We start from the raw sequence: 24,496 nt of genomic DNA on the forward strand, positions 1-24,496 counted from the left end.
ATGAGGCGTTGCTTGTTAAACAAGTGGATTCAGGGATCAAGTGTAGCTGGAGCTGGGCCTGGCTTATGCTGGATGCCAATATAGGTGAAAGAAACGCCATACACTTTCACTCTCAGTGGATAAAAAGAGGTATGCCAGGTGTACTCTCTGCCTGAAAGAGATCAATTATGCCAACAAAGGGTATCATGCTCTGCTGCACATTGTAGAACAGATGTCCACAGGCAGATATTGTACAATGATATTACGTGCAGTGTAGCCCAAAGATATGGCTTTTGTTGTGTTGAACTTGACAGTAACACTTTTGTGTGATTTTACTATTATTATTTTTTACTCTGAAAGTTATTTTTGCACACATGCAGTCTTGTGCACTTGCTCGGTGTCTACTATAATAGATCAAATATAAAATGCCTGTTTGTTTCATTCTATTTCTACTTTAACTCTAAGATGCATAGTAAACATGACGCCCCAAGAATGCATATGCCGGGTCAAAATGAACCGTTAATGTAATATATGTTTTATTTATATGGGTCTAAAATATTATCAATTTTGTGGAACATAAATCTTTTGAGTTCTGATTTGGACCTTTTCAATAATTATTTTATTGTTTGAAATGTTTTTTGTCACTCTTCAACATTTTGATACACATTTCAATGATAACATATGATGAAAATGCATAACAGCTATTGAAAATATGAGCATATTTTTCACATTCAACCTTTTTAGTGTGAGCAACAAAATAAAACCATCTTAAGCATGTTTTATAATATTTCAAAACATTTATTTGAAAATCCAAAGTTCGTCATCAATATAAATGACAACACTAACAATTGTGAATTTAGAAAACGTGAACACTAAAAGGAACAAAGTGTGTGTGATGCTTACTTATGCTGTCTTAGTCCATGCATTTGTTACAAACCACAAGCATGTGACTGCTCTTTGCAGACGGATGTGTTGCACTGAGAACACCAGCAGCTGACTTTTCTATCCTTTGCGCTTGGGCAGAGCTGGCACCTCTTCCTCTTCTGGCCTTGGCTGCTCTGAGTGGTGGTGCTGGCTTGGTTCTCTTTCATCAACCCACATCTTTCCATTGCCTCAGTTCTTCTGTGGAGGTGGGAGAACCTTCCAGAAGGACAACCATCTCTGCAGCAGTCCAACAATCAGGCCTTTATGGTAGAGTGGCCAGACGGAAGCCACTCCTCAGTAAAATGCAGATGACAGCCCACTTGCAATTTGCCAAAAGGCACCTAAAGGACTCCCAGACCATGAGAAACAAGTCTCTGGTCTGATGAAACCAAGATTGAACTCTTTGGATGGAATGTCAAGCGTCACGTCTGGAGGAAAGCTCCTCATCCACTGTGGCGCAGTCGCTGGGGATGAACCTTCCTCTACAGTTTTCTAGGAAAAGGTCCCACACATACCGCAAGTCTGCCAGGTGGTCCGTTGCCTCTCTGAACACTCTGTTCCTCTTGTCATCAAGCCTCAGGTAGCGACGGATATCCTCATATCTTCCGACCGACATGGTGGCCTTATACATTGGATTCTGCTGTGGATCCAAAAGTAGCTCCTGTGGAGACATCCCACCTTTTTTCCATGCCAATAAAGGCATTTAGTACCTCTTTTTGTTGACCTCTTGCCACTCTATCCCTTTTGCTGTTCCTGTTATCTGTCCTTCTAAATGTGTACTCTTTAGGACCTCCTCAATGCTGTTGTCACTAATGAACAGTTCTCAGGCAACTTTTGGTGAAATAACTGTTGACCCTGGAGCAGGCCCTGGGCAGTTCCTCAGGATGTTATGGCTTCTGGTCCTGCCTTTAGTGGGGGGTTCAGTCCAGTAAGACTGGTTTTCACTCTGAGGAGTTCTCCACATCTGTAGAATCATCTAGGACAGCTGGACTACCAGGTAGCAACTCCAACTTGACCCACAGGCATATACAGTTGAAGTCGGAAGTTTCCATACACTTACACGGAACCCAAACCGGCCGCCAAGTGCGTGCACCATCGTGCGCAAATTGATTTTGTCCCCCACACCACACGTTATCACGACACTCAGGTTAAAATATCAAAGCAAACTCTGAACCAATTATATTATTTTGGGGGCGGAACGCTGTTTTTAGCGCCTTTTCTTGCCTGCATTTTCCAGTGACCCTGTTGAAATGTATTTTGATTCTTCTGATTTCACCGCGATTGAGGAGTGATAACATGGGTAAGTACATGATTGCATATTGTACAATAGTGATGCCAGGACAGGAGTTAATACATTCAATAAACGCAAATTGTTTTACACATTTAGGCACTTTCCTCTCAGACTCCATTATGCCAATAATATACATGGTTGGCTGATTACTGTAATTAGCCAGTCTCTTTCACCTTACAACCAAACCACTCTGGTATGAGATATAAACAATGCATTTACTGAATAAAAGCCCATGAAATAAGAAACTAATATTATACAACTAAAAATAAACAATACTTTATGCTTTTCTGAAATGCATGAATTAACCTGCTAAAACAGAACTTGGTCGCCCTTGTATTATTGAGGCGCACAGGGAAGGAGGAGGAAGTTATGGGTGCATCCCATAAATGTGCTGAGAAGGGAGCATGGGCAATACTACCACCTTGTCCAGGAGCTGCTCTTGGACCCTGCCCACATCACCGATACTTCCGGATGAGTGCAGAAGAGATGGAGACTGTCTTTTGTTGGCCCAGACCTCACCAAGCAGACGATCAACTACAGGACCCCAGTAGAGCCTAAGCAAAGACTAGCTGTCACTCTAAGGTTAGTTATTGGAAAAGGTTGTATTGTGTAAGCAGGTGCATGGATGTAAAGAAACTCCAGCAAGCTTGTGATCATGATGCTCCACAGATGTTAGGCCTATGTTCCATTACATCTAGGAAGCAGATGACCAGTTATAGTGTCTTCATTATGTTCAAGGTAAGTAAGACACACTGTTCTTTGTTTAGTCTTTTATTTATTATTATTCAAGGTGACAAACAGTCAAAACATGGCATGGTGCACCTGTTGTAGGTGACATTAACAGTCTCATCAAGGCATGGTGAACGTGTAGGTGACATTAACAGTCACATCAAGGCACGGTGAACAGGTACGTGACATTAACAGTCACATCAAGGCATGGTGAACATGTTGTAGGTGACATTAACGGTCACATCAAGGCATGTAAACAAATACGGCATATCCCTCCCAATAACAATATGAATAGCAAAAACAAACAATTAAAACAAAGTTAAATGCAAGGTGCAATGCATATATAACTGCAACAACAAAGTGCAAATAGTGCATACATAAATGTTTCCCTTTTTAAAACACTAAAACAGAACATGGGCCTAAGTATGCGCAGGGCTGGGTTCTGCCTTTTCAGAGATGATTATTGATGTGGCTGGGAGTCTCTGTCCTAGCTCTCTTGAGAGAATGTACTGAATGTACTGTCATCCCAGCTATGTGTTGGAGACCTAGGTTCTGGTGAGTATTGATCCCTGGGCTCATCGTACATGATTGGCTGCAGTCCACCTCTTCCGTGCGGAGTATTTGCGGGCCGTGGTGGTGGCAGTGGTGTTGCCTGCTGGTCATCCCAGTTATGTGTTGGGAGACCTAGATCCTGGTGAGTAGGAGTATTGATGCCTGGGCTGGCCGTACATCATAGGCCGCAGTCCAGCTCTTCCATGTGGAGCATCAAAGAGCCATTGTGGTGGTAGAGGTGGTAGCAGAGGTGTTGCATACTGGTCATCCCAGTTTACAATCAATGACAGTAATTGCACTTTCAGACGTCCCTTGTTTCTTGCTATTTTCTTCAGCTCTGGTACAAGGCTGAGCACAAATGCCTCCTCCTCTGAGGTAACAGCAGAATGGATTGGCTTCCTGACAAATGCAAGCAGCTCTTCATCCACATCTTGATAGTTGACTTTCTGTTTTCTTTTTCTTGGCTGCCAGTCTTGAGCTGTGCCTGCACAGGGTCATGGCTCAGGGACACCACGTCGTCTTCAGTGTCATCGGGTTCCATAGGTTGTGTCTGAGGCGAATCAGCATTTTCAAGGATGAGGTTGCCTTCAGCTGAAAAAAGGTCAACATAAATGAAAAGTTAAAAGTGTTTTAAGTAAACTTTCGAAACCTCAGCTCAGGCTCAATAAATCATATTTCTGAAATCTAGGCCATAATGTCTAATACTGCTGGTTTTCATCATTCCTCTGTAATAAGAGACTGATTCGTAATCTATAGGCCTATATAATCACTCATTCAGAAATGGGATACCAGCTGACATGAACCAATCATGTAGTGACTTAGCAGGTAGAAAATAAAGCCAGCAATACTGCAATTTGATGAGATTTAAAATTCTGTGCAATAAATTCAAATGTATATTATAACTTACCTTCTTGGCTGGACTTAAGGGATCAAGAATGATCATATTTTCATGTATTTCCATTCTTTCTGATTGGTTCCCCAGAACCACTGGGCTGGGCCTTCCGTAGGTGCCTTACAAAAGTGTCACGGAGGGACTTCCATCTGGTTTTGCACAATTCAACTTCTGTGACGAGTAAAATACAATTGATTGTTATCCAATAACAAAACATTTATTTTGTCATTACAGGTATTTGGCATCTGGAGACTCTATTTGCAGCCTGTTCTTCACCTATCGTCTTGGATTCGAGACAGTGTCGCAGTGCATTATGGAGACCTGTTAGGCCATAGAGAGGAAGATGCTGGCGATCCATCTGCCACAACCCACTGAGGAAACCTGAAGATAAACTTCTCAAGAGTTTCATGAAAAATGGGACTTTCCCAATTGTTTGGGATCGGTTGATGGAAAACATATTATGATCACCAAACAACCAAACTCAGGGAGACGTTTTTAAATTGTTTTTAAATCGTTTTTAAACTCTGTGGTGTTACTCGCCCTTGTGGATGCCAATTACCGCTTCACAGCTATTCAAGTGGGGGATTTTGGGAGAAAGAGTGACGGAGAAGTCTATGCCAACTCCCCACTTGGAAGGGCAATTGCATCAAAAACCCTGCAGGTGCCCCAAGATGCCTTTCTGCTTGGGGGCAAAGATTTAGGAAAGATACCATACATAATTGTGGGGGACGCTGCCTTCCCACTAAAGCCCTACCTGATGAGGCCATATGCCGGGCATAACATCAGCTACCAGAAAGAAATCTTCAACTATCGTCTCTGTCGAGCTTGAATGACTGGAGAAGGCATTCGGGATCCTTGCGGCCAGATGGAGGATCCTCTACCAAAAAATAAACCTACTGCCAAGCAAGGTTGATACCCTATGTGGCTACAGATGTGGCTACAGCAGGGTGGGGCAGGGATGAGGCAAGGCATGAGAGGCATAGTCATCCAGGCCAACAGAGCAGGTCAGGACGCAGTTTCTGTCAGAGAAAAGTTTACAAAGTATTTCACCTCAGTGGAAGGCAGAATTGACTTCCAGGACAGAATCGTTGTGGCTAGGCCTACTTAGATGCACTGTGTGAGAGTGTGTGTGTGTAGTTTATCAACTTTGACATCTTCATTTGTTTTGAGTATTCATTCTACACTTTAAAACTATTGTACAATTCCACCATTTCTGTCTTATAAAAGCATACAGACACATGGCATTTACATTCAGCTAACGCTAGCTAGTTCGTTTTATACCAAGGATGAACATTGGGTTGTTATACTTTACCTGAAATGTGCATGGTCTTTGCAGTCTCTCCATAACGCATCTTTATTAGTTGGATCCTTGTAGAATTTTGAAGATGGGTCATATAAAAGTGAGTACTTCTCTACTTCGATGAAAAATCTCTCCTCGTCCATCTTTCAAGGACCCACGTTGGCTTTTGTTTACAGGAAGTAGGGGACGTATGTTTGTTGTGAGATCCAATGAATTAATGGGAGGCGGAACATCCAGACTTGGTATTGCGGTTAGCAACCAATTTAAGGTGAATTCCGCCACCAACTGGACTGGAGTTTGTACCTTGCAGTTCGTCTTTCAGTCACCCACGTGGGTATAGCCAATGAGGAGATGGCACGTGGGTACCTGCTTCTATAACCAATGAGGAGATGGGAGAGGCAGGACTTTCAGCGTGATCTGCAACAGAAATAGAAAGGAGTTCTATTTTAGCCCTTGGCAACTCAGACGCTCAGTGCTCGCGCAGGATACGTGTCCGGTCTGGTCAGCATGTTAGGTTGGAGTCATTAAAACTTGTTTTTCAACCACTCCACAAATTTCTTGTTAACAAACTATAGTTTTGGCAAGTCAGTTAGGACATCTACTTTGTACATGACACAAGTAATTGTTTCAACAATTGTTTACAGACAGATTATTTCACTTAATTCACTGTATCACAATTCCAGTGGGTCAGAAGTTTACATACACTAAGTTGACTGTGCCTTTAAACAGCTTGGAAAATTCCCGAAAATTATGTCATGGCTTTAGAAGCTTCTGATAGGCTAATTGACATCATTTGAGTCAATTGGAGGTGTACCTGTGAATGGATTTCAAGGCCTACCTTCAAACTCAGTGCCTCTTTGCTTGATATCATGGGAAAATCTAAAGAAATCAGCCAAGACCTCAGAAAACAATTGTAGACCTCCACAAGTCTGGTTCATCCTTGGGAGCAATTTCCAAATGCCCGAAGGTACCACGTTCATCTGTACAAACAATAGTACGCAAGTATTAACACCATGGGAGCACGCAGCCGTCATACCGCTCAGGAAGGATAAGCGGTGTCTCCTAGAGATGAACGTACTTTAGTCTGAAAAGTGCAAATCAATCCCAGAACAACAGCAAAAGACCTTGTAAAGAAGCTGGAGGAAACATGTACAAAAGTATCTATATCCACAGTAAAATGAGTCCTATATTGACATAACCTGAAAGGCCGCTCAACAAGGAAGAAGACACTGCTCCAAAACCGGCATAAAAAAGCCAGACTACGGTTTGCAACTGCACATAGGGACAAAGATCATACTTTTTGGAGAAATGGCCTCTAGTCTGATGAAAGAAAAAAATAAATGTTTGGCCATAATGACCATCGTTATGTTTGGAGGAAAAGGGGGCGGCTTGCAAGCCGAAGAACATCATCCCAACCGTGAAGCACGGTGGGGGTGCTTTGCTGCGAGGAGGGACTGGTGCACTTCACAAAATAGATGGCATCATGAGGTAGGACAATTATGTGGATATATTGAAGCAACATCTCAAGACATCAGTCAAGAAGTTAAAGCTTGGCCGCAAATGGGTCTTCCAAGTGGACAATGACCCCAAGCATACTTCCAATTCCAAATTTGTGGACAGAACTGAAAAAGCATCTGCGAGCAAGGAGGCCTACAAACCTGACTCAGTTACATCAGCTCTGTAAGGAGGAATGGGCCAAAATTCACCCAACTTATTGTGGGAAGCTTGTGGAAGGCTACCCAAAACATTTGACCCAAGTTAAACAATTTAAAGGCAATGCTGCCAAATACTAATTGAGTGTATGTAAACTTCTGACCCACTGGGAATGTGATGAAAGCTGAAATAAATCATTCTCTATTATTCTGACATTTCACGTTCTTATAATAAAGTGGTGATCCTAACTGACCTAAGACAGGGAATTCTTACTAGGACTAAATGTCAGGAATTGTGAAAAACTGAGTTTAAATGTATTTGCCTAAGATGTATGTAAGCTTCCGACTTCAACTGTAGTCTGTGTCATCTGAATTGGATACCTCAGATTGGCATCTGTAAAACCATTTTGGTTGTATATCTGGCAACATTCTTATGAGCCTCCTAATGAAACTCATTTTACTCAATTAGTTAAAAAGGAGAAATGAAAACTGTGAATAATGAACATTAAAAACAAGATATTTAATAAATATATTAATTACTTGGATTTTATTTTTGTAGCAAAAAGAAAGGTCAATTTGACGACGCAATGCAGTGAATTCCTTGGGAACTATATACGGGTCATATTTGACCCTATATTTGAAAATTTGGGGTAGTGATGCAAAACCTCTTTTTACTTAAAAAATAAGAAATTAAAAAACAAAAATAGGATGTTAGAACATTAAAGACACATTGTTTAATTAATTTCTGGAATATTAGATGATGAAATTTTGGGGGTGGTTAATACAGCAAAAAAAAAACATTAGGGAGGGTAAATTTTGACCAGCATTGCATCCAAGGGTTATTAAGATGTTTTTTTCCCAAGTGCAATATTTAGATATGTGTGGTCATAAGTGTTGCATTATAAAGGCTGTCATGGCTAACTGTAATATTAGTGTATTGTTATTTCTCAAGACTTGAGTGTCATTTGCAGTAAAGGCAAGGTAACAAATAACATTGGACTGATTTCTTTATATAATTTTTTAGCTTTGAGTTAGGTTCACATTAAACATTTTTTATTTTACACACAGAGAATGATCATGTAGATCATATTCTTTGTTGTTTAATTAGTTAAAACCTTCACTTCTCTTTAGCTGTAACGGCTCTCGTTGGTAGAAGGAAACCAAGGCGCAGCGTGGTAGGCGTACATCGTATCTTTATTGATGACACCAAACAAAATAACAAAGTCAAAAAAACGAAAGCGCACAGTTCTGTCATTCTATAGAAACTAAACAGAAAACAAGATCCCACAACCTAATGGTGGGAAAAAGTATGATCCCCAATCACAGACGACGATAGCCTCTGATTGGGAACCACACTCAGCCAAAAACAAAGAAACAGAAAACATAGACTTCCCCACCCGAGTCACACCCTGACCTAACCAAACGTAGAGAATAATAAGGATCTCTAAGGTCAGGGCGTGACACTAGCAGGGATTTCTTTTGCATGTTTCAGTGCAACAAAACGAAAGTGTCACCTTTTTGGGCCCTCACCAGATTGCATTCCTGCAAATAACAAGTATCCTCTTTCAGGCTCAATGTATTTGGACCAATGACAACTTGACACATGTAGCTATGAGTACAGGACTGAAATTCCTACACAGATTCTAAACAGATGTTGAACTGAAAAACAACTATTTCCATTGATTGTTAATTCCCTATTGACCTCTAGTCCTCTGCGTTGTGTATTATCTTAAAATATTCTTACATTGGGGTGGTTAGCATTTTTGGGGGGGTTAGCATTTTTGGGGGGGTATGATATTTATACCTCAAACTTTCTCACTCATCGTTATTCACGATTCATTCATGACTATCTTTAATCATGGTGTTCTATTCTTATTTACAATAAGTGACTCCAACGTGACACAATACATAATTTACAATTAATTCATATTAGGTTTACATTTTAGTCATTTAGCAGACGCGCCTAACCAGAGTGACTTAATTAGTGGATTCATCTTCACATACAGTGCCTTCAGAAAGTATTCACACCCCTAGACTTTTTCCACATTTTGTTATGTTACAGCCTGCATTTAGAATTGAGTAAATATATTTTTTCTCTCACCCAATTATACAAAATACCCCATAACGACAAAGTTAAAACATATTTTTTGAAATGTTTGCAAATGTATTGGAAATTAAATAAAATATTAAATTTACATACTGTAAGTATTCACACCCCTAAGTCGATACCTTGTTGAAACACATTTGGCAGCGATTACAGCTGTTTCTGAGTAAATCTAGGAGCTTTCCACACCTGGATTCTGCCACATTTGGCCATTTAGTCTTTTCAAAATTCTTAAGCTCCATCAGATTGGTTATTAACTTTCACTGGGCACTTTAAGCTCTGCCCACTGACCATTGAGCTTTAATTGAACCAATCACATTCATTCTGCCCTTGAGGCAGAGCTGCCCTCAGGGCAAGATTGAATACGGAAAACTGTCCCTAACCAATCTGGATTGTTATTTGAGGTTTAGGCTAAACCTGTTCACATTCTTTTGACCAACCCTTGTCCATCTGCTGGGGAATATGAGAAAAAGCATTTAGCATTTCAATAAACCGATGACCAACCCACAAACAACATGGAAGCTATCAAAAAACAAGGAAGATGAAGGCACTTAAAATGCATTTATTGTGGTGGCATGTTCAAATAAACAATAAAAAAATAAAAAAACTATGTAAAAAAAGGAACAAGAAAACAATGGAGCATATCTACAATATTGTATGTATACTGCAGAACTTTTCTTTCAATAAAACATATTTGAAAATTGAACTCTATTTTAAACAATTCTAGATTGGGTTGCCAGACTGTGGTGTCATACTTGACCGATGACATCACAATGGTCTTAAAGCCAATTTGAAAAATGATGTAATGTGGAAATGTATCAGTCTTAATTGGTTATCGACATGGCTTGTTTCTGCTGGTGCAAAAGGTATGAAATCAGGTCATTTAATCAATTAACAACTACTTCAATTCTGGAGTAGTATTTTTCTCTTAGACCTAGTGGGAAGAATTAAGTAAAAGTAGATTCTGATTGACGAATACATAAAAAGTGTACCTGAAATGTATATGAAGTTCAGCTTTTGCAAATGTCACTCAATGTAACTTGTCTATACTGTGTTATTTGAGGTTGAGGATAGATAGCTAATAATTTAGGCCTCTATCCACCTCCCTCTCCTGTTAACTGTTCCTCTCAGCCTTGCTCTCCTGCTAAACAGCCCTCTCTCCCCAAGTCACCTGCCAAACACCCTTCCCCAGTGAAATCCTCTCCAGTGGTGTCCCGTCCTAGTTCTCCCTCTCCTACCAACCCTCTGGACAGTCATGGAGACACCAGCCAAGAGGGCGCAACAGTCAGGTAATTCAAACAAAAATAAAACAAGTACAGTGCCATCCTAGAGTCCCCTTGAAGAGTTGGCTTTAGAGCTACAAGACCAGGGTCAGTGTTAATCAAGAGTATGAGAGCTAATCTAGGATCAGGTCCTCTCTGTCCATAATAATCTGATTTATTATGATCTAAAAGGAAATACTGATCCTAGATCAAACTCCTACTCTGAGATGCTTGATAACACAGTCCCAGAAAGTTATTTTCCTCAAACTGCAGTTTTAGGCTCTTCTAATCACATCTAGTGGATAAATAGAGTACTAACCTATTGCCCTGGTCTACTTAGTACACTGCATTTATATGGACATCAATACATTCATAACTACTCAGACTGTGTTTATAGTTGAGTATAGTATTTAAGAGAGATACTGTGTAGTGATACTATCTCTGCTTTGGAAGCGTTACACCTATTTATCTCCTTCCTTCAGACCTCTGTCTCTTCAGGACCACTCTAGCCCAAGGCCCCAGAGGTCAGGCTCAGGTGCCAGAAGCCAGACTCTTCCCAGGGCCAGCTCAGCCACCAGAAGGTCAGAGGAGAACGGGGTGCCCTGGTCAACATGGAACTTCTTGGGTAAACCAAAACACACTGCAAATGCAACCACAACACAATGCAGATGCATTGAAAATAAGCTCTTTATTGTTTAGAGATCAATGTCTGATATACTATGGGGATGGGGCTTACTATCAAGCATGTCTGTTTTATTAGATATTTATAAACCCATGAATTATGGTAATCTTGGTCTAAATGACATCCACTTCTTTGTGTACTCATAGAGTGACATAGAACTTATCCCTGACCAAGATGGCTGCCATTGTCAGCACTTTCTAGAGTTATGAAGGTTTATGACATAGGCCACTCAATGTTTCTAGGATATTGTATCTCTATGTGTGTACTGATGGCTGGTTCTTCTTCACAGGTTGCCTAACATTGGCAACACTTGCTTCCTAAACGCCACCCTGCAGTGCCTCCTGGTCCTGCCTTCCTTCTCAAAGGAAATGCTACGCCAGGAACAACTCTGGAGCTCCTCCCCCTTCTCCAACCTGCTCAGGTAAGGGAAGGCACAAAAGTAGACACACCCCCACCCACCCATTATTTCTGTTCATAAATTCAAGGAGGGACACACTCTTCATGCCACTTCTATAGAAAGTGATTTTCGTAGCAGGTTAGGAAAGCATTTTTGCTAACCCTTTCCCTAACCGTAACCACTTCATATTCCGCTACATTTATTTATTTCCATTTTTGTTTTGTTTTCGGGAATCTTCATAACCCAGAGGAACAACAATGACACAATGATTATGATGTAGATATTTGTAGGCCAATTTGGAAACTGTAGAAGTGACTATATTACCCATACAGGTCATTGACTGAACATCCCACATTATTATGGGACATTTGGTAGCTTTTAAAATGCTCTGGAATTGAGAGCAGTATCCAAACCAAATATCTTAGGAGAATAAACAACACATTTTTGTTGTTTTGCTTCATTGTCAGTCCTCAAAGGTGATATTGAATCGAATTAATAATTTCTAATGATGGCGTGCCGCAAGATAAAAAATATTTGGATATACTCATCTGCCTCTTCAGCCGTAAGCCAGTAGGATGACACCATCCAGTCAGCTGCTAATTTACTCTCTGTCTCCCCTACAGTTGTCTGTCTGATGTGCACCGATGTTCGGGTCTACCTGACAGTGGCGTAAACCAGGCCTCAAAAGCAGACCTCATGTGGAAGGTCAAGTACTCCTTGTCGGGATATGATTTGAAGTATCTGGGGGACACGCAACAGGTAACTGAGGCACTACTCTCTTCTGAACATGTACTCTTTTTGCAAGGGTTCATTTTCTCTCAATAATTAGATTTTATCTTGGTATTTTTCTTTCTTATCAAAGGACGCACACGAGTTACTTGTGAATATGCTGTGCCAGCTGAAGGAGGCGGGCATGATACTGAAGACACTCGGGGTGAACTATACCTGCCCTGTTTCCCAGCTGGAGTTCCAGCTTGTCTCAGTGCGCACATGTACCAGGTAAGAGCTCCCATTGGTTGTAATATATCTACTGGTAACATGATCTTTCTTCAAATGATATTACAAAACACATGGCATAACATTGTAGAGACCTGAAACAGAAACCTGATGTATTTTTCTTGTCTTTGTTCTGCTTCTGAAGCTGTGGGCGCGAGTCGTCCACCAGAGAGGACTACAATCACCTCTCATTGGACATCAGCTCTGATCGCACCTTGCTAAGCAGCCTAGCACTCACTTTCAAAGTCAGCACGTAGGGTTTAGCCCTGGGTGTAGAGACTAACACCCAGGGCAAGCTGCCCACTGTCTCAGAATACGGTGTCTTATTATTGTAGTGGTATCACTCATTTTGTAATGCTTTTGTTTCTAACCCAGGGCGAAAAGGTTGAATTCAGATGTGCAGGCTGCAAGGGCCTCCACGCCTCAAAGGCGGAGCAGTTCCACACACTGCCTCTGTGAGTTGCCCCTTTATAACCTCTCATAGAACTGGCAGTATTTAATGAAATGAGTGGTCATTGTGTCCTGAGCATTTAGGAGTAATTACTTCCCGAGCAGGTTGTAGGACTTAGGGATGAGCACCACCGAACACATTTCACTCATCTGTTATTTGTTGACTGGTTTCATTGTCTGTTCCTCTCTGTCTCTGGGCAGTGTGCTGGTTCTGCATCTGAAGAGGTTTGGAGGACCTGGGGGGTTGGAGAAGCTGGAGGCTCCTCTTTTGTTTCCTTCGGAGCTGAGGCTCTCCACCTTCTGTGGGGATACGGTGCCACCCCTGCACAGTGCCAGCCCACAGGCCCTCACCAACCAGACCCCCAATATCCAGGTGTCCATCCACCAGACCCTCGCCAGCCAAGTCTCCAACCTACCTGGAGAGGCCAAAGATAGCCCCCTCTGCTGTTCAGGTAGGTCATGGCATCACAACACTCTTCTTGTTCCAATACCACACAAGCCACACTCTCCCAAAACGGTCCTGCAGACAGAGAAGCTAGAAGCTGCAAATGTAAAATGTTTCTCAGACATCTTCAGTGATGTACGGAAGCTGTTTTAGACCAGAGCAATTCAGACAAGCGACCACGTTTTGACCCCTCAGATTCAAATGACCAGGAACCAGGGAAAGTGCTGTGGACAGCCTCAGTGGTGAGGAGAGATAGAGAGTGAAACCAGTGAAATATAAGTTATGAGAGAACACTGAGATAGTTATGAGGAGTACATGATATAGTAGACCTGCAGTAGACGAGTAGTGTAGTGGACTGTAGACAGTGTGGTGGACTGTAGGGGAAATGAGAATCCAATGATCACATGTGTTTTCTTACAGAAGCAGCAGCCAGTGAAGTCAGTGATTGGCTACTACCAGCTGACTGGCGTAGTCTCTCATTTGGGAGGCTCCGCAAACTCCGGTAAGTAAATACCGTAAAACACACACATGCAGATGCACAGTACATATAGCATAGGCTGAATCCCAAATCACTCCCTTCTCCTCGGCCCTCAATTTGCGCGTTCACGTGCGCCTCTGCCATATAAACAAGTATCCAGGGTGAAGGCTGGGGATAATAATAATTTGTCGACTGCAAATTGACCTTAAGAAGCCCAAACAGATATTATATTTGACTATTTCCAAACCTTGCTTACATTTGTGTACAATCACGTATATCTTTCCAAAATGAAAATCACCTGGAACTGATGTGCTGGTGTTTTTACAGTCTTTTAACAATTATATATTTTTTTAGTCAGAAAACATGGTGTGGCCAAATAAAATCACCCGTGGGCCAAATTCATCCCACGGGCCGCCAGTTGGGGAACCCTGGTGTAGGGGATAATTAGACCCTCCAATAGCTACTTCGGCTAAGCGAGCAAGGCTGCAGGCTTCAGAGCGAAGTGAAATCCCGACAAGCAATATGTTTAGAGTTCACGCAATTTAATCCAAAGGAATGGAGGGGCATGCCTAATTATATACCACGTGTATTTCTTTATCTCTGATTTCCAAACTTGACACATGTAACAGATAAAATATCTTACAAATGAACTGTTTAACTGTTATAACACACTCCATTACCCACAAGAGCCTGACCCTTGACCTCATGTCTGTCTTCTTTGTGCCACAGGGCACTACATTAGTGACATCTTGAATGCAAGTGTAAACTGGTTCTGCTGTAACGACAGCCAAGTGTCAATGTCCAATGAAGCCACTGTGCTGAGGACCAGAGCCCGGAGTGCTTACCTGCTCTTCTATATGTTCAAGTACTCTCGCCATCTATATTCTTGTGTTGCTATATATGTGTACTGTATGTACAGTAAGTGGTTCCTTTCACCCTTCAGGGCATGGGAGCAGGAGGCCCCAGCACACAGGGCCTAACAGGGCCACCGCCCCAACAGGGGCAGCACCTGGACCAGCCTCCACACACCAAGCTCAGCCTCAAAAGGCCCAGACTAAATACCCTCAACCCAGCTTCAACAGGGGTAGTCCCAGGCCCAGCCTCAACATCCTCATATCTTCCTCAACAGGGGCAGCACCAGGCCCAGCTTCAACACCCCCTGCCCAGCCTCAACAGGGGCAGCAATGGCCCAGGCTCACATCCCCAGCCCAGCCTCAACACCTCCACGTTTGCCCCTCTTCATATTTTTCCCTGACGACATTCCCACTGCTGTGTCTAAAAAAATAAATCACTTGAGGAATCGGACTTCAGACCCCCCCCTCACCCTACAGAAAATGATGACTGGTCTGTCTATCATGCGGCTCAAGGGAGACTTGATCTTCAACACTAGCTTAGAGCATCCTTTTCAGTAGCGTATGTCATAAATATCTGCCCTTGTTTCGACTACTTCGCCGAATGTATAAAGTGCATGTAAAAAAACGAATACAGTATACACACTAAATGTAGTACACATATAAATGTGGTGGATAAAGTGTCTGATTATTTAGAGGGTATAACATCTCTTATATTTGGTTAAGTTTTAAAACCTCCTGTTGTGAAATATACTGTGGTGTATAACCTCTTAATCAGCATGGTCACACTGGATGCACTGCAATATTCAACATTGATCCAGGTCCCCAGGATATCGGGAGATTACTTGTGCATGCCATGCAATTTCAATAAAGAAAAACAAACTTAAAATAATCCAATTGAAGATCATTCTGTTAACCGTTGTAACTCTTTCAGCTCAGGAATCTTTATCGTCTGGTCCTAATAGGAAACGCGACAAAGGGAAGCAGCTGGGCAGCTGATGTTATGGAGCCTTTTAGCCCTCAATCAGGTCTGGAGGTGGAATGACACAAAGATTCAGAGATGCTATGAGTATATTTTGAAGTTACTCTCCAGTTGTATTTACCATTTGAATAAATACAGACATGAAAATGCTGGGCTACGGATATAATCTTGGTTCTCTGAGTAGAGTATCTGAGTAGAGTAATGGGTCACCAAACGACCTATGGGAACTCCTTCCCTTTCACGTGATATGATTGAGATGCTTAATGTCAAAGATGTTTACAGTGATGCCACACCCTTACTGTACCCATGTGACCTGTCACCATAAAAGGGTGTGACGTGACGTACTTTTCTTCACCCACGTACACTTCCCTAAGTATTTATTTTGACAGTGAAGCTACAACTTTTACTTTGGCTCTATACTCCAGCATTTTGGATTTGAGATAGAATGTTTCATATGGGGTGACTAAGGAATGTCACCTTTTATTTAAGGGTAATGAATGGTAAATATTTTGGAGTAATTTTATTGTAAATAAGAATTGAGTATTTTTCCGAACACTTCTACATTAATGTGGATGCTACCATGATTTTGGATTATCATGAATGAATCATGAATAATGATGAGTGAGAAAGAGGATCATACCCCCAAGACATGCTAACCTCTCACCATTATCAATAATAGGGGAGGTTAGCATTTTTTGGGGGGTATGATATTTATACCTCTGTAACTTACTCATCATAATTCACGATTCATTCATGATTATCTTTAATCATGTTATTCTATTCTTATTTACAATAAAGTGACACCAAAATGACACAATACATTATTTACGATTCAAATCTATTACATTTACAGTTCCGTGTAACTACAATGTTGTTGATCCATTCTCAATTTTCCCCTATCAAACCATTAAACTCTTTAACTGTTTACCATTGGCCTCATGGTGAAGTTAGGAAGGAAGCCTGTATCTTTGTAGTGACTAGGTGTATTGATACACCATCCAAAGTGTAATTAATAAGTTCACCACGCTCAATGTGATATTCAATGTCTGCTTCTTTTTTTTTTTTTTACCGTTCTACCAATCGGTGCCATTCTTTGCGAGGCATTGGAAAACCTCCCTGGTGTTTGTGGTGTAATTTGTGTTTGAAAGTCACTGCTCGATTGAGGGACCTTACAGATAATTGTATGTGTGGGGTACATACAGTTGAAGTCGGAAGTTTACATACACCTGAGCCAAATACATTTAAACTCAGTTTTCCCAATTCCTGAAATTTAATCCTAGTAAATATTCCATGTCTTAGGTCAGTTAGGATCACCACTTCATTTTAAGAATGTGAATTGTCAGAATAATAGAGAATGATTTATTTCAGCTTTTATTTCTTTCATCACAGTCCAAGTGGGTCAGAAGTTTACATACACTCAATTAGTATTTGGTAGCATTGCCTTTAAATTGTTTAACTTGGGTCAAATGTTTTGGGTAGCCTTCCACAAGCTTCCCACAATAAGTTGGGTGAATTTTGGCCCATTCCTCCTGACAGAGCTGGTGTAACTGAGTCAGGTTTGTAGGCCTCCTTGCTCGCACACGCCTTTTCAGTTCTGCCCACAAATTTGGAATTGGAAGTATGCTTGGGGTCATTGTCCATTTGGAAGATCCATTTGCGACCAAGCTTTAACTTCCTGACTGATGTCTTGAGATGTTGCTCCAATATATCCACATAATTGTCCTACCTCATGATGCCATCTATTTTGTAAAGTGCACCAGTCCCTCCTTGCAGCAAAGCACCCCCACAACATGTTGCTGTCACCCCCGTGCTTCACGGTTGGGAGGATGTTCTTCGGCTTGCAAGTCTCCCCCTTTTTCCTCCAAACATAACGATGGTCATTATGGCCAAACAATTCTATTTTTGTTTCATCAGACTAGAGGCCATTTCTCCAAAAAGTATGATCTTTGTCCCCATGTGCAGTTGCAAACCGTAGTCTAGCTTTGTCATGGCGGGTTTGGAGCAGTGTCTTCTTCCTTGCTTAGCGGCCTTTCAGGTTATGTTGATATAGTCCTCGTTGTACTGTGGATATAGATACTTTTGCACCTGTTTCCTCCAGCATCTTCACAAGGTCCTTTGCTGTTGTTCTGCGATTGATTTTCACTTTTCACACCAAATTATGTTCATCTCTAGGAGACAGAATGCATCTCCATCCTGAGCGGTATGACGGCTGCGTGGTCCCATGGTGTTTATACTTGCATACTATTGTTTGTACAGATGAACATGGTACCTTCAGGCGTTTGGAAATTACTCCCAAAGATGAACCAGACTTGTGGAGGTCTACATTTTTTTTTCTGAGGTCTTGGCTTATTTCTTGTGGTTTTTCTGTGATGTCAAGCAAAGAGGCCGTGAGTTTGAATGTAGGCCTTGAAATACATCCACAGGTACACCTCCAATTGACTCAAATGATTTCAATTATCCTATCAGAAGCTTCTAAACACATGACATAATTTCTGGAATTTTCCAAGCTGTTTAAAGGCACAGTCAGTGTCTTAGTGTATGTAAACTTCTGACCCACTGGAATTTTGATACAGTGAATTATAAGTGAAATAATCTGTCTGTAAATAATTGTCCGGACCTAATAGGAACACAGCCCTTTAGTCATGCTTAACTCAAGTTCTGCCCTCAACTACGCTGAGTACAGAACGAGCTGTGGAAATGCGTACAGGAGAACCTCTGGCCACTGGTTTGCAAAAGCATCTATCCCTAGTGGCGGTTCATCCTGGGCTTGTAGAGAAAACCATAGGGGACATTGCGCGTTCACCCATGACGCGAACAGGTCCACCTCGGCTCTCCTGAACCGTTCCCCTATTTGGAGAACAACATTGGGGTGCAGTCGTCACTCGTCGTCTCGGGGACCCCCTCGAGACATGAGGTATGCTCCGATATTCTGACAGCCAGATTAGCGAGAATCATATCCAAGGCCAACCTATTCTGCCTGGCCACCCTAGAGGTAACCTCCAACTGTTCTGACATACCAGTAAGTGCACCACGGGAGAAATCCACAAAGCGCTGTTGGTTGTAATAAATGTAATTTATCCATGCAGATTGCTGTGCATCCACTATGGCTGGCCCTACAATAGGCATCAGATGCCAAAACCCATCATTTCTACTCAGGGCTTGGAATTCATGAGGAACCCCCACTGGTACCCCCAACAGGTTGGTGTGTATATCCACCACATCCGCTGTCCAGGGAGCAGTACGTCTATGCCTCCCAAGCACGAATGGATTATTCACAGGTCCCTCTGTTACGGAGCCCAGCAGCTGTTCAGCAGTAAAGTCAATGATGGTTAGTGGTATTATTAAACTGGCCAGAGCACATGTGCCCTGCCAGTTCCCTCTAAGAATGGGTGTTAGAACTCTATTGGGTCCACATATCCACCATACATCAGCTAAACCACTAGTTTGGTTTAGGCCCCCTATTGGCCAGTAGTCATTAATGGTCACATAACTGACACAGTCTGCTGGGGGCAACCGTCCATAGTTCATACCTGTTCCTGTTCCGGTGATGCAGCTGTAGTTTCCCCCGTAGGACTTAACACCCAATGGGGCCCGCTGGGGAGGAAGGGAACACTAGGCTCAAAGAGGTACACAGGGTTGAATTGGGTTTGACTTCATAGAAACCCCTCAGAATACACAACCACCCCTCTCCTTTCCCTAATGCAAATGGGTGTGTTGCCAGAATAGGTCTAGCATGGCTACACATGACACAATCCTGTCTTTTCAGAGTTCTTGCTGTATATCTCATGTAGGATAACCACAAATTGTCCCTTCCATCGTAACCAGTCTCTGTACCTAGTTGATCGCTATCTGAAAAGTCCCTAACATTAATTACCTGAACGGGGTTTGGCACAGTGGTGGGTGGTGGCAGTCTCGGGTTAGGAGGGGTGGAAGAGGGTGTCTGGTCCTGGCTCATCTGGGACCTCTGTGGTTTTGGCAGCACCTAAATGAAAAACAGGCCCATCGTGTCGGCCCCAGGTCTGTCCTGTCCAAGGGTGTAAGTACCTGCATCAGAGAGCTTAATGGTTTTGATGGTTAGAAGGATTTCATCACCTTTACAAATGTCCCTTCCAGGAGATTTCCAAATCATTGAGAATCTCCCCACCTTAGAGAGATCCCCAATACTATATGGGTAACCTCTCCTCCATTCCCAAAACTTTCCCACATTAGTTATCATGTAGTCCCAATAGGGACACCACTTCCCATTACACAGATAAGTTTGTCGTTGTCTTGCGTAGGACGTCAGAACATTACAGCCTCCTGGGGTGTGTATCGGACAGATATCCCCTATCCTCCTTGCCCCATTTCTCCATGTCCATATCTTACAAGGTGCTGTATAGTGAGCACCTGAGACTCTCCTTCCTCTAGAGTGATAACCATGCTTCCTGTAGTATGGGCTACTAGTCCTACCAGTGTGGTCACCAACAGAAGGTTGTGCCATTCCATATTTTATGGCTGTAACTCACCAAGAGCTTCACCTACTTGATCTGGTGTCCTGCTTGGTTGGTGTTTTGGTGGTACCAGATGTCTCTATGGACCTCTCTTACCCTCAAGGAGTGGCTTGATACTTCCTTGACTTGGAATGGTCCCTTCCCACCTGGGTTGTGTCCACTTCCTCGAGTGCACCTTCACTCTCACCCAGTCACCAACCAGGATGTCCCTGTTCTCATCTGTGGTCTCAACAGCAGGAGTACGGACCTCCACCACCTGTTCGGACAGTCTTTTGACAAGAGAGGTTAGAGCCTGCATGTAGTCTGTGTATCTGACTTTAGCAATGTCTAAACCAGGCAAACTCATGTTATCAGCGGGTGGACCTGGCATTCTCCTTCCTGTCATCAATTCATGTGGAGTAAGATGAATATCTGACCCTGGGGAGTTTCTCATAGACATTAAAGCTAGGGGTAACGCATCTATCCATTTTAGCTTGGTCCCTGCCATTATTTTAGCCATTTTTGGTTTCAGAGTCTGATTGGCCCTCTCCATAAGGCCCTGGGATGGAGGGTGATATACTGACCCAAATTTATGGGTAATCCCTAATGGCTTGCTCCACCTATTTCAGGTGTTTATTGTTGAAGTGAGAACCATTGTCGGACCGGATCATTCGAGGAACTCCGAACCTTGGGATAAGGCCATTTGATAACTGCCTGTGCATCCTCCCTTGCTGTGGGGATAGCTTCCACCCACCTGGTGAACCTATCCACCATTACCAACAGGTATCTTTTCCATTCCACCCGATTGTCTTGTCCCATGTCAGTGAAGTCAATGCACACATCCTGGAACAGTGCATCAGGTACAGGAAAGCTTCCTATTACCGCTCCCAATGAGATTTTGTTGTTGTAGCCTTGGCAGATGTCACAGCTGTCTGAAACTTCCCTTGTCATGTCCTGCATATGAGGGTGCCACCACAATATTTCCAGAGCTTTGGCCACGCTCTTCCAACCCCCATGCGCTTTGTTGTGTTCTTCTCGTATCATTGACCTTAGTAACTTGGTGGGTGCTACCGTCTTTCCAGTGTGTGCCCTCCAGATGCCTTGTTGATCTCTTCTGGCTCCATGCCTATTCCAAACAGTCTGTTCGTATACATCCGTTGCTTCTTGCAGTTGCCTAACTGTATCCATTGTTAGTTCTTCCTGTATTTCTTTTGTCCTTTGTACCATCTGTTGTGCAGTATATCCTCCAGCTTCTTTGGCCGCTTGGTCTGCCCTGTCGTTGCCTTGTCTCACACTGGTGCCTTCTTTACTGTGCCCTTTACATTTCATGATGGACACATTCCTTGGCAGCTGTATCTCTTCAAGTAGTCGTTGCACTTCCTGTTTGTGTTTTATGGGTTCTTTGAGCTGGTCAGGTAGCCCCTCCTCATCCATTGTGGGCCATCTATATGTGCAATGCCATGTGCGTATGCAGAATCTGTGTAGATGTTCACTCTTTTCAATTTGCTCAGTTCCAGAGCTCTGAGTTCAGCCAGCTGGGCTGAGGCCTCAGATGGGTCCAATCTCTTTGATTCTACCACCTCGTGTGTTTCTGTCCCTCCTCCTTGCTTCACCACTGCATAGGATGCTATGTTACCTTCTCCTGGTGTCTGTAACAACAACCGTCCGTAAACAGAGTCTCTGCTGTTCCTTCCAACAGGACATTCTCGAGGTCCATCCTGACCTTTACTTGTTTTGCTGCCCTGTCCTCACAAATGTGCGGTTCTCCGTGTTCCATCCCGTCTGTCATGTTGGTTGCACCTGTAACATAGGTAATGTGTTTTGCTGTGATCATTTTTGTGATGTTTGATTTTCTTTTGCTGGAGAGAGTGAACAATTTTGAGCTAATAAAAGCTGTTACTCCATGATCTGTGTTGATTTCCAGAGGATGTCTCATAACGATATGAGCTGTTTTCCCTATTGCTTTAGACAGAGCAGCAATGTGTCTCGCACAATCAGTTTGGCCACATTCAATGTTGTCCAGTTGTGCACTGTAGTAATGTAACACTCTTCTCTCCCCCTTTTGTTTCTGATAAAGGATGGAATGGACATAGCCATCCTGTTCAGAAACATCCAATCTAAATGGAATGGTGTAGTCAGGTAGGGATAGGGCCTCTGCTTGGGCAAGGGTTTGTTTTAGTGCTATGAACGCAGCTTCGGCATCCAAGTGAGCTTGGCTGTGAGATTCCTGTTACCAGCCTGTCTAAGAATGGCTCTGAGTGGTTCAACTTTCAAGCAGTATTCGGGCACATGAGTCCTGCTATACCCAGTGAGGCCCAGAAAGGACAGCAAGTGTTGCACATTGATGGGTTTAGGGTGCTCCAGAATAGAAGTCCTCTGGGCTGATGACTCTGCCTGTCTTGTCCTGAGAGCACCCTCCCCAGGAATTGTACAGTTCTCCTGCAGCATTGCCCTTTTTCCCGTTTGACCTTATATCCTTTATCTGCCACGTGCTTGAGTAGGAGTTCAGTTGCTCTGTTAGGGTTGCGTAAATTTGAATCTGGTATTAGGATAAATATAACAATGAGTCACCGATTTTATACTATGTATTTTTTATTAGCTAAGTAATAAATGGCAAATGCAACTTTCGTATATACGGGCTCACTGTAATACCACGCAGGGCAGAACAGAGAACTGCCAGGATGTATGTAAACAGTACTCTTTATACTGTGATAGACATAGTTCCAACCCGTCTGTTGGCCTATCACAGTAGAGGCTGGGCGTGGTTTAAACTTGCTCAGCCTATTGCAGGCGCTCAGGTGGGTCCCCGCCTCTTGGCGCTTGTTATATAAATAATTCTAATATCGAGCACTACTAGCAGACCAACACTCTGGTTAAACCGGATGCCCTCAGATAACTCTGGGCCCAGTGTCCTCAGTCAAGTTTAGAGCCTACGTGCAATAACATGATTATCCGAAGGACACACAGCTGCCATCACGCAAATATACTCCCCTGTAAACTACAAAGAGCAGCCTGCAACACTAACAAGCTTAGAAGTGCCAAGCTATCTCACTGACATTGAACCCTACATGCACTCCTGCATAAACAGGAAACACCTGAGCCTAAAGCAGACATTACCAGTCCCTAAATCCACGCTTTCCTCGACACACATACATTTCATGAGCACTGTACACTCACACTATACCCCCTACTGGTCGGGTGCCAAGAGCAAAGGACTTTGCTGTGCACCAATGGGGCTCCTGCCTCTGGCTAGAGCAGGCCCGCCTCCAACTCTTCAGGAAAAGTCAGAAGACCAACACGACGAGACTCCACCTACATTATCCTGTGTATACATTCTGCTGTAAACTCTGGCTGGGCAGCCTAATGATTCTGACTCCTCACAGAGTCACATTGCTTAGGTCCATGCACGATAACGGCAGGACAAAATATTTTTGACTCAATAAATTGCCTTTTTGATACACCTGATTCCACTCTGTCCAGCGTCGTTGTTTTGCATTCCCTCTCCAGTATGTAAACACTAACAAAATGGTAGCAGAGGATGGTTATTCCTGGATTCGATCTATGATAAGTTAGTGTGAGAGGACGAAACAGATCAGCGGCTCAAAATCAGACGGAAGAGTGACCTGTCCACAGCCATTTGTCTTGCCTCAGGAAATCTGATCGGAGCGCTCTACTTAAAAGGTGAGCCTGTTAAATTGAAATCTGCATATTGTATTATAGTCTAAACCAAATTTTGATCAGAAAGTACTGACGTGAGTATGAATCGTTGCCAAATTTTCTTTTACATAAAAACCTAAGGCATTGATCAAGGATATCTTGTTTTGCTCGTTTTTATTTTTATTAATTGGTCTGAGTTATTGAGTTATTATAATGGATAAGTGAATTGTGTTTGACCAATATGCTAGATTCCCCCCGGGATCCGGTTCGTTCATGAAAATCTGCATAGAAAACTGTCCTACTGAATAGGTTGTGTACGAAGTGAAGTGTTGAACCGAGGCTGTGTTCTAGTGTATAATGGATACTGAAGGTGTGAGTTATTTTAATAGGAATGTGTGAATTGT

General features: G+C 42.7%; 1 protein-coding gene across 4 annotated transcripts in view; it reads left to right on the top strand.

Annotated features, from left to right (window-relative positions):
- The window catches only part of LOC112267456 (ubiquitin carboxyl-terminal hydrolase 37-like), a 63,888-nt gene extending 48,259 nt beyond the window's left edge, over positions 1–15,629 (top strand). The window contains exons 2-11 of one of the 4 annotated variants that reach the window (XM_024445721.2): positions 10,591–10,712; positions 11,168–11,310; positions 11,657–11,788; positions 12,388–12,523; positions 12,627–12,763; positions 12,906–13,005; positions 13,136–13,215; positions 13,412–13,662; positions 14,076–14,157; positions 15,077–15,629. In XM_024445721.2, coding sequence (XP_024301489.2) covers positions 11,297–11,310; positions 11,657–11,788; positions 12,388–12,523; positions 12,627–12,763; positions 12,906–13,005; positions 13,136–13,215; positions 13,412–13,662; positions 14,076–14,157; positions 15,077–15,113 — 969 coding nt within the window. In that variant the 5' untranslated portion in view covers positions 10,591–10,712; positions 11,168–11,296 and the 3' untranslated portion in view covers positions 15,114–15,629. Of the gene's footprint in view, positions 1–10,297; positions 10,713–11,167; positions 11,311–11,656; positions 11,789–12,387; positions 12,524–12,626; positions 12,764–12,905; positions 13,006–13,135; positions 13,216–13,411; positions 13,663–14,075; positions 14,158–15,076 lie in introns of those variants that run through there. The other 3 variants (XM_024445716.2, XM_024445708.2, XM_042300593.1) reach the window with 3 other exon arrangements.
- Positions 15,630–24,496: the final 8,867 nt, after the last annotated feature.

Source organism: Oncorhynchus tshawytscha, linkage group LG02, assembly GCF_018296145.1.
Source record: "Oncorhynchus tshawytscha isolate Ot180627B linkage group LG02, Otsh_v2.0, whole genome shotgun sequence".
NCBI lineage: Eukaryota > Metazoa > Chordata > Actinopteri > Salmoniformes > Salmonidae > Oncorhynchus > Oncorhynchus tshawytscha.